General features: G+C 39.6%; 2 protein-coding genes across 2 annotated transcripts in view; both read left to right on the top strand.

Annotated features, from left to right (window-relative positions):
* Positions 1-184: 184 nt before the first annotated feature.
* The window catches only part of LOC143452376 (5-oxoprolinase-like), a 109,816-nt gene continuing 94,572 nt past the window's right edge, over positions 185-15,428 (top strand). The window contains exons 1-2 of the mRNA XM_076953323.1: positions 185-404; positions 633-748. The gene's annotated coding sequence lies outside the window, so the exon portion shown is untranslated. The remainder of the gene's footprint in view (positions 405-632; positions 749-15,428) is intronic.
* LOC143453392 (5-oxoprolinase-like) lies at positions 2,548-3,792 on the top strand. Its single transcript, XM_076954729.1, has 2 exons — positions 2,548-2,897; positions 2,963-3,792. The coding sequence occupies exons 1-2, from the start codon at positions 2,847-2,849 to the stop codon at positions 3,341-3,343; spliced, it is 432 nt and encodes a 143-aa protein (XP_076810844.1). The 5' UTR covers positions 2,548-2,846; the 3' UTR covers positions 3,344-3,792.

The raw sequence follows: 15,428 nt of genomic DNA, 5'->3' as shown, positions 1-15,428 counted from the left end.
TAAATCATCATCTCGCTGTAATGGTTGGATAATAAAATGTCATATAAACATCTCAATATACATATGTTAATTGATAATCTCGTATTGGTAAATTGGATGATTGCAATTACCTAATAATTTGTTCTTTTCTGATTTGTTTGATATAAATCTTTTGAGAACAATTTCGTTGCATTTCGATCACAGAGCCCATATCTGCACTAGATGTCACTATTGATGAGCTTATAGTCGAGTGTGTGCAAGCATTATCAGATCAGGGTTTCCCCTGAAAGCATCAAAACCGATCTTTATTTGAATCCGAGGTATGAGCGGACCGACTGCGCCCTCATGTGTCAGCCTTCCACGGTGAAAAACTTAGATTTTGTCGCATCAAAGTTTGGTGACTTTTTGCCGACTTTCCAAGCCAGGTGGGTTCTAAGGTCAACACTGGTGCAGTTGAAGTATTTTCCACATTTAGTTGCAAAGAACCTCATCTATGTATAAGTTGTTGTCGAATGATATTTGTAGAATGATCACAACCAATTACTATGCAACAGCTACGCTGTCGTTTTATTAAAACTTAGCATTCAAATTTTTAGATTATTCAAACATTATTATTTAGTTCACTAACATCAAACTGATTCACGCATCTGCAGATACAAGAAAGGATTTGGTTTTGCCAGTCCAGGACGTGACATCATCAACGACGGGGGCAGAGTTGGAGGTATCGAACTTTCTGGGATTGAAGATCATGCTCTAGTGACATCGAGTGGTAAGCCACCACATGTCGAAAAAGTAAACAGTTTTTTCATATCTAGTTCTCGTATCTTGGACATAAGATCATATCAGATTCCATCCATTAACAATACCACCTTCCAATGGTAATATTTCAGCCCTTTTAAACACGTTTCCTATCGCTGATTCTGATGTCGCATCCCATGCATGGTTGACGTAATTCGCTGCATCTAGCAGATGATGGTTGCCATAGGCAACACCCGCTGCCCCTCTGGGTAACCTTTTTGCTTGCTCTTGTTTGCGTAACTTCAAAGTCTCTTTTAGCTCATAAAGGATAAGAACATCCTTAACATAAAAATATCTCAACTTTTCTTTAGTGCTGCAATTATACCCATATCGCATGGTTGCTTCCAGCTAGTGCAGTTGGAAGGGAAAATGCCACCTTGACGTTGTTTCTCTCAAAAGCAGAAAAATGACAAGGAGCGGTGTCCATCAACAAGAGAACCCAGCGTCCTGTTCTCTTCTTCACTTCAGGATGAAAAACTTTATTGAACCATTTCCAACACTTGTCAACATCCATCCATGCTTTACCCTGACTTAGTACTTTAGAGGCCATTCTCGATTGTTGACACAAGCCGGAAATTTTGGTTTCCCAATCAATGTACAAGGAACTTTATGCGTTCCTGTGGCATTTGTGCAAGCAACCAGTGGCACTCGTTCTTTAGCTTTCTTTTCTTTTCCTTCTTTTTCCTCGGATAGTGCTGACATCTTCAGATGGCATGAGCAAGAGCTGAAAAAATAACCCAGTTTCCTCCATGTTATAAACATTCTCAGGATCTTCTCATCGTGGAGAAGAATTTTCTGCAATCCACGACGTGATCGGAATCGGCCACTGCCATGAAGCTTTCAAGCCATCCTCTGATATCAATAGCTGTTCAGCGATTTGTATTGCTTTAAAAACGGCCAATGAGGGCGGAAGTGGAAGGCTTGTGCGACGCTTGCTATCAATCCAAACATACAACATATCCTCCAGTTCAGAAAATTGGCCAACAGATGCTTGAAATTGTTTTGTTTTGGTCTCTTCAGACATCAAAGCAGATCATTTTCGAATATCTTCTTGATGATTCTTCTAAACCTTTGGAATAATGTCTTCACTCACTTCGTCCTTCCGAGCAAAACTTTACTTACTTGGAGGAGCTGGCTCCCTCAACCCGGTGATAACTTCTAATCTCTGAGATTCACTTAAATGCTTGCCTTTGCCTGACATCATGCGCAGTTAAAAGTTACAGAATTACTAGGAGTAAGCTACTGTGCGATTATACTCACCGCCTAACACAATAATTTCATCTGCAAAAACTTGTACAATTTTACTGCAGGCTAGCTCACTACTGCACCCATCTCGTGCAAGCGTTGTATAAAGTGCATGCAGATTTGAATCCACGACCTGGTACACTAACTTATTCGCGATTACAAGTTTGATACTTCGGCCTACTTTACTAATCTAAATTAAAATGTTCATCTCGAGGACCAAGCTGTGCATTTGTTGTCATAACCGTAAACCCAGCAGACGAAATTATACTTGTGTAATTGTTACGGCTTAAAAGGGTTGATTGTGATGTGCAGTTCTGTCACTGTGCACACTTCAAGGGAAGAAATAACAAAAACATTGCAAACTACGCACAAACCAACCAGATTTAAGTTGCGTACTTAAGCTGGAGACTGCTGTGTGCATCACTGGTCTAGATAATCGTCCAAAACTGCTTTTACTTGTTTGGTCTAATTTCTGCGAATTTATTGCACCAAGATTTCTCAGCCCTTGACATTTTATTTGTGGTTCAATTGTTGAAAGTCCTGTACAGTCTTGTGTATATTGCAAGACTTGCTTATGTAAATATGTTCTTGACAACTGAGTAGGTGTAGGCCTAGTTCTATTATTGTCATTGTGTGTCGTGAAAACACTCAATATTCTTTGTGTAACATTACATGAATCGACAGGAATGACTTGACTTCTCGTGCGCTCTTTTCGGACCTGATGGTGGTCTTGTTTCCAACGCTCCTCACATCCCAAGCCACCTAGGAGCCATGCAGGATGGTGTGCAGTACCAGATGTTGGCGATAGAGATCAATGAGGGAGGATGGATGGCAACCTTGCCGACTTAAGAGCGCTAGTTGCCGCTAACCAGAAGGTAAGTGTCTTTGTGACGTCACAACAGTATCAATCACAGACATTACAACGAAGCTTTCTGTTTAGGGGATCCACCTGGTCCAGGAGCTTATATCGTGTTACGGGTTGGAAGTGGTCCAAGCTTACATGGCACACATCCAACACCACGCCGAGGTCGCGGTTAGAAATCTGCTGCGCGACGTCTCCATGACAACGGACGGCGTACTTCGCGCTTCGGACCAGATGGACGACGGATCAGTGATCAACCTCCGGGTGGAGATCGACTTGAAGGAGGGAAGCGCGACGTTCGATTTCGAGGGGACATCCCCTATGGTGATAAACAAGTTGAACGCGCCGAAAGCGATCAGCAAGTCTTCCATCATCTACTGCCTCAAGTGCATGGTGGGCTACGACATCCCGCTTAACCAGGGCTGCCTCGCCCCTATCCACCTCCTAATACCCAAGTGAATACTCCAAATACCCTATCCACGTCCACATTAACCGAATTGGTTCCTACTCGACCCCGATATCCAGTTACCCGGTCGTTCTCAAGAACTTCCAACTTCTCCCGGGCACTGGCGGAGAGTGACGTTATAGGGGCGGGGACGGGATTTTGGGAGAGATTCTCTTTCGAAACAATTTAACGCTGTCAGTGTAGAGTGAAAGGAAGTTTCACAACTCTATGGTTGACCTTTGACCTTCGTTCATTGTGGTGAAGCCGATATACGATGTATGAGTGTTAATGTTCGTTTATTAAGTTCTGTTCTAGCGAATGTTTTAACTCGGCTCATGTTTTTCTAAATTTACTAAATTTTGTCAAAACTTTACGTTTTTAAGCCGTATTTTGATGCACTCGTAGATAATATTTTTTGCGTCACTCGCAAAATAACAGCGGTAATAATATAAAATACAAAATAACCGCGGTGTAGTTTCAAAGAACATCTGGTCGTATTATTGTCTGTCGCCCTTTCAAACCTTGTCACGTGCATTAGCCCCAGCACTGCTTCTACAAGTTTTAATTTTGCGAGATAATTCACTGAAAACGAAATGCAGCTTATTCCAACACCAGCCAGACACTAAATCCAGCTCCATGCGACCTGATGCGTGTTGTTGAAGCTCCTCGACTACTTGTGAGTGACCTTGCAGCCCAGCATTGGAGAAATCGCAATCTCAACTTAGAGCAGATACTGATTATACACGGCCTACAAGATAAAAATATGTTTTAGGACAAGTTTGTATCTACCCAAGGTCCCGTCTCACAAATACTCGGCTGACCACACATTTACGCAATTTTATGACCTCATTGACCGTCCCCACGCCTTATCGCGTATCAATAACCGATCCGGTTGCCTTTATTTCTACCTCGCTTGTTGGCGCTACGATTATTCCTAGCTTTTATGTGTACGTTGTACAGTCGACTCCGCTTAATTGGACACTTTGGTTCCGCTCACTTTTGGCCGAATTAAGCGGAGAAGCGGCTTTGTCCGAATTAAGCGGAAAATCAATTGTTCGTTTCATGGTCATGCGTAAAGGCAAACAACGCATTTAAAATACTGTACTGTTGCGTAATAAATGAATTGCAGCTGCGCTATACTGCAGTAATTGGCACTGATCGCATAAAACGCACAAGAGTTATACCTTCAGGTTAGTTGTATTGTACAGTATTTCGATACCAAACGATTCAACAAATACTGTATATTACTGTGTAACACACACATATACGCACTTTTTGATATCCCCACCAACGCAACTAACTGCCCAACTGTGAAGCAAGCGTCTTTATTTTTTTCTTCGTTTACTTTAGTGAACAATTTCACTTTTTCGGCAAAACTTTTCTGTACCATTCTGTTCTACAAGATGGACGCAATTGTACCGAAGTAAAAGCGACTATGAAGCTGGCACGGCCTTATATGAGTTCATTGTCGATTGTTACTGCATCGATCGTCATTGTTTCACCATAATCAGTAATCACTCATAATGCAACTGCATCTTGTGTTAAAACGAACGAAGTTTATTTTGTCATAACCTAACGATAGGAATTGCGAACCTGTGTCCGAATTAACAGGAGTTTTTTACCTTCAATTTTTACTTTTGTTCCGTTCTCGAGCATTTTGGCCGAATAAAGCGGTTGCCCGAGTTATCCGGTGTCTGAATTAAGCGGATTCGACTGTATGTCATTTGCTGCGCTACTCTTAAGTAATCGCTTGTACACGAAGCAAAATAATGGTTGTCTCCTGTGTTTTTCATAATAATTATTATTCTATACAGAGCAAAGGGTAATTTTGTTTGATAACAATACGTTTTAACATTATCTATTGTTACGCAACAAAAGCTGTGTTGATTCATAATTTTTTTGCTTAGGTGAGCCAGAACAAATAGAACGAGGAAATTATTTCGCTTTTACACTAAACTTTACAAGAAATACGATTTTTAGTGTTTTTTCCTTTTATGTAGCCTACCAGCAGCAAGTAAACGTATATATGACGTTATGAATGTCAAATGTTATAAAAGCGTTTTTAAAACAAAATTTGTGAATCATTTACAGTAAATTAGCCAAAGAAGCTTCTATATTGAAGTGTGTGGCCTTTCCATTTTATTTGTCCTTCGTTATTTTATGACTTTGACTTCAGCAAATATTAAACCTGCAATTCTGATACAAAGCATATATTTAAAAGCAGATCACATCGACATCTTATAAATTGGCAATCCTCCTACATCGTCGCCAACTTTTGTTTTCTGAAGTAATTTTGTTGCTTTATGACGTCATTTGCGAACAGACATGTGATAAATTTACACTTCCTGGCAATGATCTTAACCGAAGAAAGTTGCAATTATGCCGTAACTATGATATTTGTTCGATCCCAGGTTGAAAATTGGAATCTGGGGTTTTTAGGCATTCCAGTTTATGCGAGATGACTTTTCAACGGGACGATTCTCGTTGTTGTTCATATTCGCGTCATGAAGCATTACGTAACTGTTACTGCCAATAGATTTTGTCAACGTATAACATTGCTAACTGATTTTAAATCATCTTCAATTTATGTAACGTACGTCAAGCACCAACCAACCAAAATGGTGTTGTTTCAAATTGTAATGAAATGGAGTAAAATTTTGTGATTCTCACTGCATGAATTTTTCCAGTAAGCTGCTTTTCAGGGCAGCTTTAGACAACTCCGTTTCAATGATTGATGACGTAGATTGATTGTGAAATTTGTTGAACTGAATAACGAAGCACGACTTGTAGCTAGAGACATAGTTATCATAGTCGTAGTGAAAATAAATGCAAAGAATTAAGCTAAAAAATTTAGCTTTCTGCTTAGTAAAGAAACAAGTCAAAAGAAAAATGTAATTCCAGATACCTTAAAAATATCAAATAATTTACACTGAATTCATTCAATGAAGTTCTTACATTTTGTTAAAATTCCTAAATATCCAACCGTCATTATTCCAGTTAGGTCACTGTGAATTGTTAGATGTAAAATTACTAAACCACATGTTTCAACATAACCTGATATCAGTTGGTGGCAGCAATGAGTCAAAACCAATGGTTTCCAGCGAGAAGAAGAAGTCTGTTCCTCTATATAAGCTAGACTGCATGAGGTGTGAGGTTAATTTAGTTGGCTTCTGGGAACTGTCAGTCGGTATTTAACTAATTAAGTGGCAATGAACGTGTTTCAGTTAAGCAACAGTTTGATGTAATAATGTTGTAATGATTTGATGATGTATTCATGGTTTCCGTTATAAAAAGCCTGTAAAAATCGTTCATGCAAAAATCTGCATTCAACATAAATTTAAAAACTGTCGAAGCTGGCAAGGTGTGTGCAGTATTTAACTATTGTAATTGTAACTTTGAGTAAATTCTTCAAGATTCACCAAAGCGCGTGCTGTTGCTGAGATGGGGTTATTCTTAAGCTTGTCAATGAAGGTCGGTAAACTAAATTATGAGTCAGAAAAATGACGTAATGTGTACACGATAACAGGTCATCCGTTTCCTTCAGTAAAATGCTGAGACTCTTTAAACTATTACAACGATTGTCTGTTTAATTTATTAATTTTTTAGTTAGCATTAAATAATTGCTTAGATTTTTAGTTGTATTATGTATAGTGGTTTAGATATTTAGTTATATAACATTGGTTAAATTTCATTGTGTCCTGTTAGTTAGAACTGTCATGTGTATGAAATGGTTTTAGTAAAATCATAGATGGTGGGAACAAAGGGGCTGAATGGGCCCTTTGTGACAAAAGGGCTGTAGTGGCCTAGTCCCACACTTTTTATACTTGAGGGCCAGGTTCCCTCACTTTTAAAAACCAAATCTGTTAAAATTATGGCAGACCTAAAGCTATAGTCGAGTCTCGAATTTTACAAATAAACCTAATCTTGGTCCAGCCGCATTGGAAAAGGTTCCACCATCGCTGTGTACTTGAACTCGTAGTTGTGAAGCAAGTTTATAGAAGTAGCGACCTATCTGACACATGGCGCCCCTCATATAAGATGTCTCACGATTTGACTCACATCAAATCTTGCAACATGCAAATAGTCTTACGGCGTTTAACTTTCCTATCGCCTCTGTGTAGCACAACAGCAAACTCCAAGCGATATCATAATTCCCTGTACAAGGGTTAGCGGAAATTTTAACTGGTATGACATCACAATCTTTATCCTCGGACTGAGGAAAGTCTTTGCACGACTTAAACCCGACCATGACATGATTTCTCATCGTTCCAGCCCGGGTTACAACGAGTTGGCTTTTGTGCAAGTTCCGATCATCGTACATATTTTATTTGATTTTTACCGTTCAAATTATCCAGTTACAGTATCAGTAAAGTATCAAAGGTTGCATTGTTACTACACAGATGCTCTCTACCAAGGAGATTTAGATCAAACTAAATCATCTATTATTGCATCAAGCATGGCCCAGACCACACAAAAACGAAAAACATTTCAAAGTATTAAATATTCAACAACCCGCTTTAATTTCCATGCAAAGTATGGGCTGGATAGTGCAAAATTTGCCAATGGCGCTTTTGAACTTGAATGCATCGAGTGGTTAGTACTATTTAAGATAATGAAAGAAAAGTTTCCCTTCTGGTTTTCGTAAATAATTTTTTTTTTCATTATTAAAAGTTTTTATAAGCTTCGGCATGTCACAAGCCTGCTGGCTGCCTTGGTGATGACGCGCATGGTAGCGCCCATTACAAAGGTCGACCAACTTCTTAATGAATAACTAAAAATGACTTGTCTCTGCTCAGTTAATCATTGATTATATTCTTTGTTTTAATTTCTTTGTCAAATTAGCAGAAAGCTTTGCCTGTGCAACGTTTTTGTTTAACCAAGAAACCGCGGCGCAGTTTGCGGGTAATTTTTGCGACGAATTAACGCGAGTAAACTTGCTTTGACATTCGTGGCTTGTTTGAAAAAAAAATCAAGATGAGTTGATGTGACGTCATGCTAATAATTATAATTTAAGTTAAACATGACGGTTTGCTTTCGTGCATGTCTTGTATACTTCTACGTCAGTATATCTTAACCTACGCGTCATGACCATATGGTGCGTCTCACAAGCTATTCACAAGTGCAACCATATTGCCTATCGATATAAATTATCCCTCACATAATGCAGGAGAGCTATGGTGAGTGTGCATCATTCATATGGACGTGGTGCGCACATCTCCTCTTGCAAATTATAACGTCCATGTTTTTTGTTAGATAAAAAATAACAAACAATCGGCTTCAGTTGACAAATCGTAACTTGAAGGCACCATTTTAGCAAAGTCTATAGTTATAATATTTGCCTTTGCCTACAACCGATCACCACTAAAGAACCAACATAGCAACAATATCCCATCAACAACCAACAATAGTGTTCATAGCTAATACAAACAGTTTAGTACCAGCTGTTTTGTTTTCGAAGCAATTCCTTTGTTACATAAAATCTTAATAAATTTAGAGAAACACGAGTCAAGCCTTTATCATTTGTGGTCACGGTGGGTTAAGGTTAATGTTGTTAAAAAATTGAAACCCAAAGATGTTTCCTCTTTTCGCATTTAAATTGCAGATTATCCCAGCAAGTCTACCAAGACCGATTAAAAAGCTTAAGTTTCAAACCTATACCAGTAATAAAATAAATTAAACGTATATAAATATATATAAAATATAGTTGACTGATGACTTCTCATCGCTGGTGGCTGATATCAAGTTGTAGTTTTTGTGCAAGTTCAAGTCGAATCACGTGTTTTTAATACTTGGAGGTTCCAATAGACTGCGGCGCTGAAATTAATTCATCTGCATGCATCGAGGTATAGCTTTCAATTCCTTGGTGATTTGTTTTAAACGCTCAAATGTTATTGTTAAAGTCAGAATTAGTAATTTTGTTGTGTCACAATGCATTAATGGTGAAACCTGAAAAACGTTCAAAGAATCTGGTGTTCGACTAATTAACAATGATGATCGTTAGATGTCCCACTTTCCCTGTTTTGCAAAACAAGTTTGTGAGATCAAGCTTCAACTTAGTGCACTTTAACTTATCCGCTTATTTGCGGAAAAATGAACTTTGCTCATTAAAATTTCCATTTGAAACAATGGCTGCTGATAAGGACGAGCGATATCTCGTGAGTGTTTGCGTAACAGAAGTTGATCTATTTAGGGTCTAGCGCAGGTAGTACTCGATGTTTGTATTAAATGACAAATCTTGTTTAAATATGAAATGTTGAAACAAAGTTATAATTTGTCACGTAGCCCAGTAAGCGATATATCAAAAGCACATGTTGGACATCAAAGGTCGTTTGAACACTGGGCGAGTCTGCTGACTTGTCCAACCATACATACATTCTCCAGACTCAAAATTAAAACTAAAAGATGTCGAGAATTTTGTTTCTGTTTCAACGGTTACCAAGTTCTGCAACGAAAATAAACACAATATTTCACTTCATACCACGTCCTAACTTAATTTATATTTTTGATGTCTATGATTGGCGATTTCGGAATTGACTTTCGAAGAAATAATGTTGAATGATTTATTGGTTGAATTTGACCTTTACAGGAGAAATTTAAATCCTTTGCCTGGTGAACCTCAACAAACATTTCGGTTTCGCTTTTAAACGAGTGCGTAACACTGTGAGTCCGCATCAGTTGATTGCATACGCGAGTTTTTTCCTTGAATCGCGTTCGGTCGATGCAGCACATACAAAAGATTTAAACGTAAGCTAAACAACTGATGGCTTCCACAATCAGCACCAAGCTGCATGTGCTATCTCAGCATGCTCCACTGAGGAATATGCATTTGCTCCGTACCCCCGGCTAGCGATTTTCCGTTCATGGAAACATAAATGAAATAAATTGTTCGCCCGCGCTTGACAACAGCAGTCGTGGTGGAACAACATGTCAGAAGCTGAGAAAACTTTAAACGACATTGAATCTTCGGCTTGAGTTTAAAATACGAGCAACATCGGTGTGTTACAGCGGCCTCATGAAAACTTCTATTCTACTTGCGGGCAATTGCTCCGTAATTTGCTGTTCACTTTTATAGAAATGGCGTTAATGGCAAGTAAAGAATACATGCAGAGTTATCAAGTAGATAATCTTTTCGGAATTCGCTTTCAAGACGTTTTTGACGAAGTGACGTTTCGAGTTTTCAGTTAGGCTACTTGTTTAATTGCAAAAGATTGTCGAAACGAGACCTGATTGCTGAGGTTGTGGCTAATGAAGGCAATAATAATAACACTCAGTGATATATTGAATCAAACATTTATGACGTTTTTATTATTCCGCTTTCAAATAAGTTTGGACTAAGCGATGTCCTTTATTCGACCTTCCAGTTACTTGTTTTAACTCTTTCTTTCCAAAGTGAATCCGCTTATTTGCGGAAAGACAAACTTTGTTCATTAAAATTACCATTTCAAACAATGGCTGCTGATAAGGACGAGCAATATGACGTGAGTGCTTGCGTAACAGAAGTTGATTTAGGCCTAAGGTCTAGCGCAGCAAGCGCTCGATGTTTGTATTACGTCAGAAATCTCAATCAATCATAAAATGCTAAATATTTCCGTAGTGTTTTGTTACTGCGTCGATTTATCAGGAAGTGTCGCTTGTTCATCCTTTTACCACGATCAAATCAAATCAATAAAATTTTCGGGAACCATGTTTGCAGCATAATAAATAAAACACGCCAACTGGTACTTTTAACTCTTTTAAATTACACGAAAAAACAAGATTTTTCGGTGTGCAGTATATTCTGTTCAAAATTATATTACCATTTCATCGTGGAATCTATCCAAAGTAAAATTTGTTTGTTCAATTGTGTTTTTGCTGCTGTAAGGGTTACACACTGCAAGCGAGCGTGAATTGATTATCACTTATTCTATCGAAGGGAATATCGCGCATGTTACGTCACTCGCAGCGGGGAAAATAGCGTCGTTCAATCACGTACCGTAAGCGGGTTTACCGAGTGACGCTGTCAGTACCACCGTGGACGAGATTTTTAGTTCCCGTCGAAAAAGACGCCGAATAATTTTGTCAACTGGCGACCGATGCTGTTCGTTAGTTCACTGACGAGTTCTAGCAGTTGGTCGCTTTTTTCTGTTTAGAAACTCGATATCGCGCCGTTAAGTTGGTGCCCGGTGTCGAACGTTTACAAGAAAAGCGTCCGACATTAGCACAATTATTAAAACGGAAAAAACGAGCCTCCATTATCGCAATGAAGGTTGTCTCCATGACATGACGTAGGGCGCCTAGGTCAAGTTGCCCATGAATGTACCGAACACCATGAATACCACAGATCGGGCCCCTATAGGCAGTATAGAGATGTTTCGTTAAAATTTAATAAAAAACTTTGTACACCCAATAACTTTACTGTTGGACGGTGATTATTATTTGTAATTCACCATAAAGTGAACAAAGTACCGTCTGTTTGGCAATGTCCCTGTGTCACGTGACAAGATAAATTTAAAACATCGAGTGAAATACCGACCTCAAAAGCCTTCAGCGCGTGCCTTGTCCGTTCAGAGTTTGCGCTAAAACGTAAAAACGTAAAAGCGTCAAAGTGACGTCTTAAACCCACGTTATAGATCTGATGGTTTGACACCGACCCCATTTCTCAAATATCCAAGGAAGGTTAATTTTGACTTTGCTTACATTTGTCAGCATTCGTTCATTTTAGTGATAAACCGTTGTCGTTTAGCACATTCAAACGTTCAAAATGACTCGAATAGTTCAAGCAATTTACTCATCAGCAAATTAAACGTTCGTGGATTATTTTCCGAGCCAAAGCAAATATTTGCACAAGTATAAATGATTTGCCGTTCCTAGAAAAGGCGGTTTTGATTCTGCCTCTAGGTTCTATACTATCACATTGTAATGAGCTCTTGTTATATCAAGAGTTGAAAACAATTTCTTGCCATTCGAATTATTTTTGCATAAATAGACAGGCAATTGTGAATTAAGCGTGAGAATATGTTTCTTTAAAGAACAAATATCACTGTTCAATCAATAAATTCTGTCTTTCTTTAATGATATCATATCGTATCATAGATGTCATATCGCATCATATTTGTCATATCGTATCATATATGTCATATCGTATCATACATGTCATATCGTATCATACATGTCATATCGTATCATATATGTCATATCGTATCATACATGTCATATCGTATCATACATGTCATATCGTACCATATATGTCATATCGTATCATACATGTCATATCGAATCATATCACGTACGATATCATATCAAGTGATGTCATCGTCAAGCAGCTTTTTACTTCTTGGTCGATTAATATTTGCTTTACTGCTGATACTGACTTTGTGTTACACGTAAACAGTTCGCTTGAATACATAATGCGATGCACTGTGCAGGGTATTACGTCATCGGGTATCTTCTGCAGACAAGTTGTCAATGCCGGAAACTCAGTTGACATCTTTGATATTTATCCGGGCGGTTCAGTTCCAACCAAGAAACGTGTGAAATTGGGACTTGCGTCCCCTTCGCGTAAATTGCCGCGTGTTGGACCCAATAGCACTGGTTTCGCTGTGTTGGTTAATGGACTAATTGAAAATAAGTTAAGACATCATATGCCTAAAATCGCCGTCTGACCATCCACTGCAATAGAATTAAATTGGGAAGCCAAGATGGACATCTAAATACTGTTTAAGAAAAAGTAGAAATTTCTGTCTCGTTTGCGGCAACTTGAGAGCTGACGGTTTGCGCTTCGGCGTTGTATGGTCTACCTTAACTATGCTAACAGCACCACCGCTGTCAATCACAGAGCGAATATGATGACGTGGCATCGTAAAAAGTCAACAGAGAGTTATCACGAGTTATCATCTTTAACTTGGTAATTGTTGGAGCTATTACCACACTTTGCTGCGTGGTCTCCATAACACGAATTACTGTGAATAGAATCAGTGAAATCAGTGTGGCTGGTGACGAAATTATCTTCTGAATGCGCTGGCGATGTCGCGCGTGGTTCATTGTCAATGTGATATGTTCGAGCATATGCTTCGTGGATTGTTGAATCGATCGCCAAAATGTCATCGACCAATCAATCAACCAATCAAAATGACATCGGCCTGCCACCGTGTTCGCGAAGGTTCCTAATTGACGGGTTGAAAAGTGCGACGTCAACTTTTTAGTAAATCGAGCTTTAACCTTTCCCTCAGATGTAGGTGTGAGGTTTTTTCACCGATGACGCACAAATATCACCGCATAAGCTGGGAAGGTTTTAAGTCAACGAACGATAAAGCTGATGTTAACATGTCTGTGTTGTCTGTGCGCTCCTCGAAGCTCTGTGTAATTAGAAGCAATAACTTGTCGAAGCACTCAGCACTGTCATGAGTTGGGAGCTCTGGCAGCGAACGCAGTTGCGCGTGTGTCAGTGTCTCCGGCCAGACAATTGCCGTCTCTGTCCTGTGTTTCCTGACGAGATGCTTTCGGCATCGATCCATTGATCTAGTAACCTTTCGAGTTAGCACAATCGCCATAAATCTATGAACTAAAAATAATCGATTAAGATGCCGTGTGATGCAGTCCTTAGTCGTGTAGCAGCTTGCCTGCGGTATTGCATTGTGGGTAGAAAATAAGAGCTTGCATGGTTGGCAAAAGCTCGGTATGATGACAATATTACTTGCATCGTTGGCAGGATCATCAGTGTAACGGGAGACCTGCTTGTGGCAATTATGCGATCAAAGTGAAATACACGGCGGCGTGTGAAGGTGAACTCTTGGATACAGCGCACAGCGCAAAGCTCGGGAACTTGACACATCAAACAAAACCTGGAAAGATGCGAAAATCATCTAACATGCGTACAAAGCCATACGATGTCGCAAAGTACCCAGTATTAGTTTTAACAGACATATGATTGATTGATCGTGTCAAACGTCTGCGCAAACACCAGCAACAATAAGATTCAACCATTTCTTGTTTTCAACCTATATCTTCTTGAGATAACAACAATCGCCGAGCGCTTTTAGCATTTAAACAAAATCCCGCGCACTTTGATTGGGCAATTGAACAAGTTGGACTAAATATAATCGCAGCTCGTGGGAAAGCTCAATGCTGTTGGTAGCCTAGGATGAATGATGAATCAAAGTTCATTGATACTCTTGTCTTTGCCTTCGATTTTTTATCTCGAATCATGACCGAGGGCAATGTTCCCCCTAATTTTTCACGAGTCTGAGCAAACACACTAACTCCCTGAGCGGTCCCTTGGACCACTGTGAGCAACATCAGACGAGCCACGTGCGCACTGTGGCCATTATTATGCGTTTATTTTAGTTTCAATTCAGGTTGGATGGTTTCTCTTGTGCGCAGCACAGATTTTCTGTGCGCGGAGACCGTGTCAGCAGTGCGCATTTGCGCACGCGCGCAGCTTAGAGGGAACATTGACCGAGGGCATCCAGGAACAGCAACAAACGCAAGATGAAAGATTAGTCACAAAACTCACGGTTTCTACGGACACCAGGCTTTGTTGCTAGTTTGACGGGCTTGGCTGACAAATTCAAAACTTTGTGTCATTGCTCCATCTCTCCACCTAGCGGTGATCGAAATACAATGATGACTTTTGATTCACTTAAAGTAAATGAGATTTTAAATGCAGTGGTTGCAAAATAAGATGTCGTATTAACTGAAGAGATAAAAATTATATTCTATGTTTTTACTGAACACGAAAAGCAATGAAAAAGTGTAAGTTATATTGCCGAGTTATCAGCAAGCGTTGTTTGCTCAGCGTGATACGGTGCCAAGACGCAATAAAGTATCCAGCAGATAACCCGCCATATATCAACGTAAGCAAACAAGCTCGGCGCTCATGGCTTTTCTCACCCAGGACACTTTCCCCTTTTCAGCGCAAAATTGCCGATTTTAGTTGTTTCTTTGTTTCTCGGATCTGGACTCCCGGCAGCAACGAGGCGGCTCGGGGATTCTGGCGGCAAAGAAATCGCTCCGAAATGGTTTGGAGCTTTGGCGGAAACGAGGCTTCACCGGAACACAACTTAGGCGGGCATGAAGCTGCTCCAAAAATTTCGGCTGGAAACAACACTGCTTTAAGAACTC

Source organism: Clavelina lepadiformis, chromosome 4 (genome assembly GCF_947623445.1).
Source record: "Clavelina lepadiformis chromosome 4, kaClaLepa1.1, whole genome shotgun sequence".
Classification (NCBI taxonomy): Eukaryota; Metazoa; Chordata; class Ascidiacea; order Aplousobranchia; family Clavelinidae; genus Clavelina; species Clavelina lepadiformis.
Note: the sequence above shows the minus strand (reverse complement) of the source record. Positions and strands in the feature narration are given on the sequence as shown.

Excerpts from the sequence above, each read along its gene's own strand:
- LOC143453392 (XM_076954729.1), top strand. The coding sequence starts at position 2,847 with ATGGATGGCAACCTTGCCGACTTAAGAGCGCTAGTTGCCGCTAACCAG. Across the intron at positions 2,898-2,962 it reads TAGTTGCCGCTAACCAGAAG|GGGATCCACCTGGTCCAGGA; the intron begins GTAAGTGTCTTT and ends CTTTCTGTTTAG.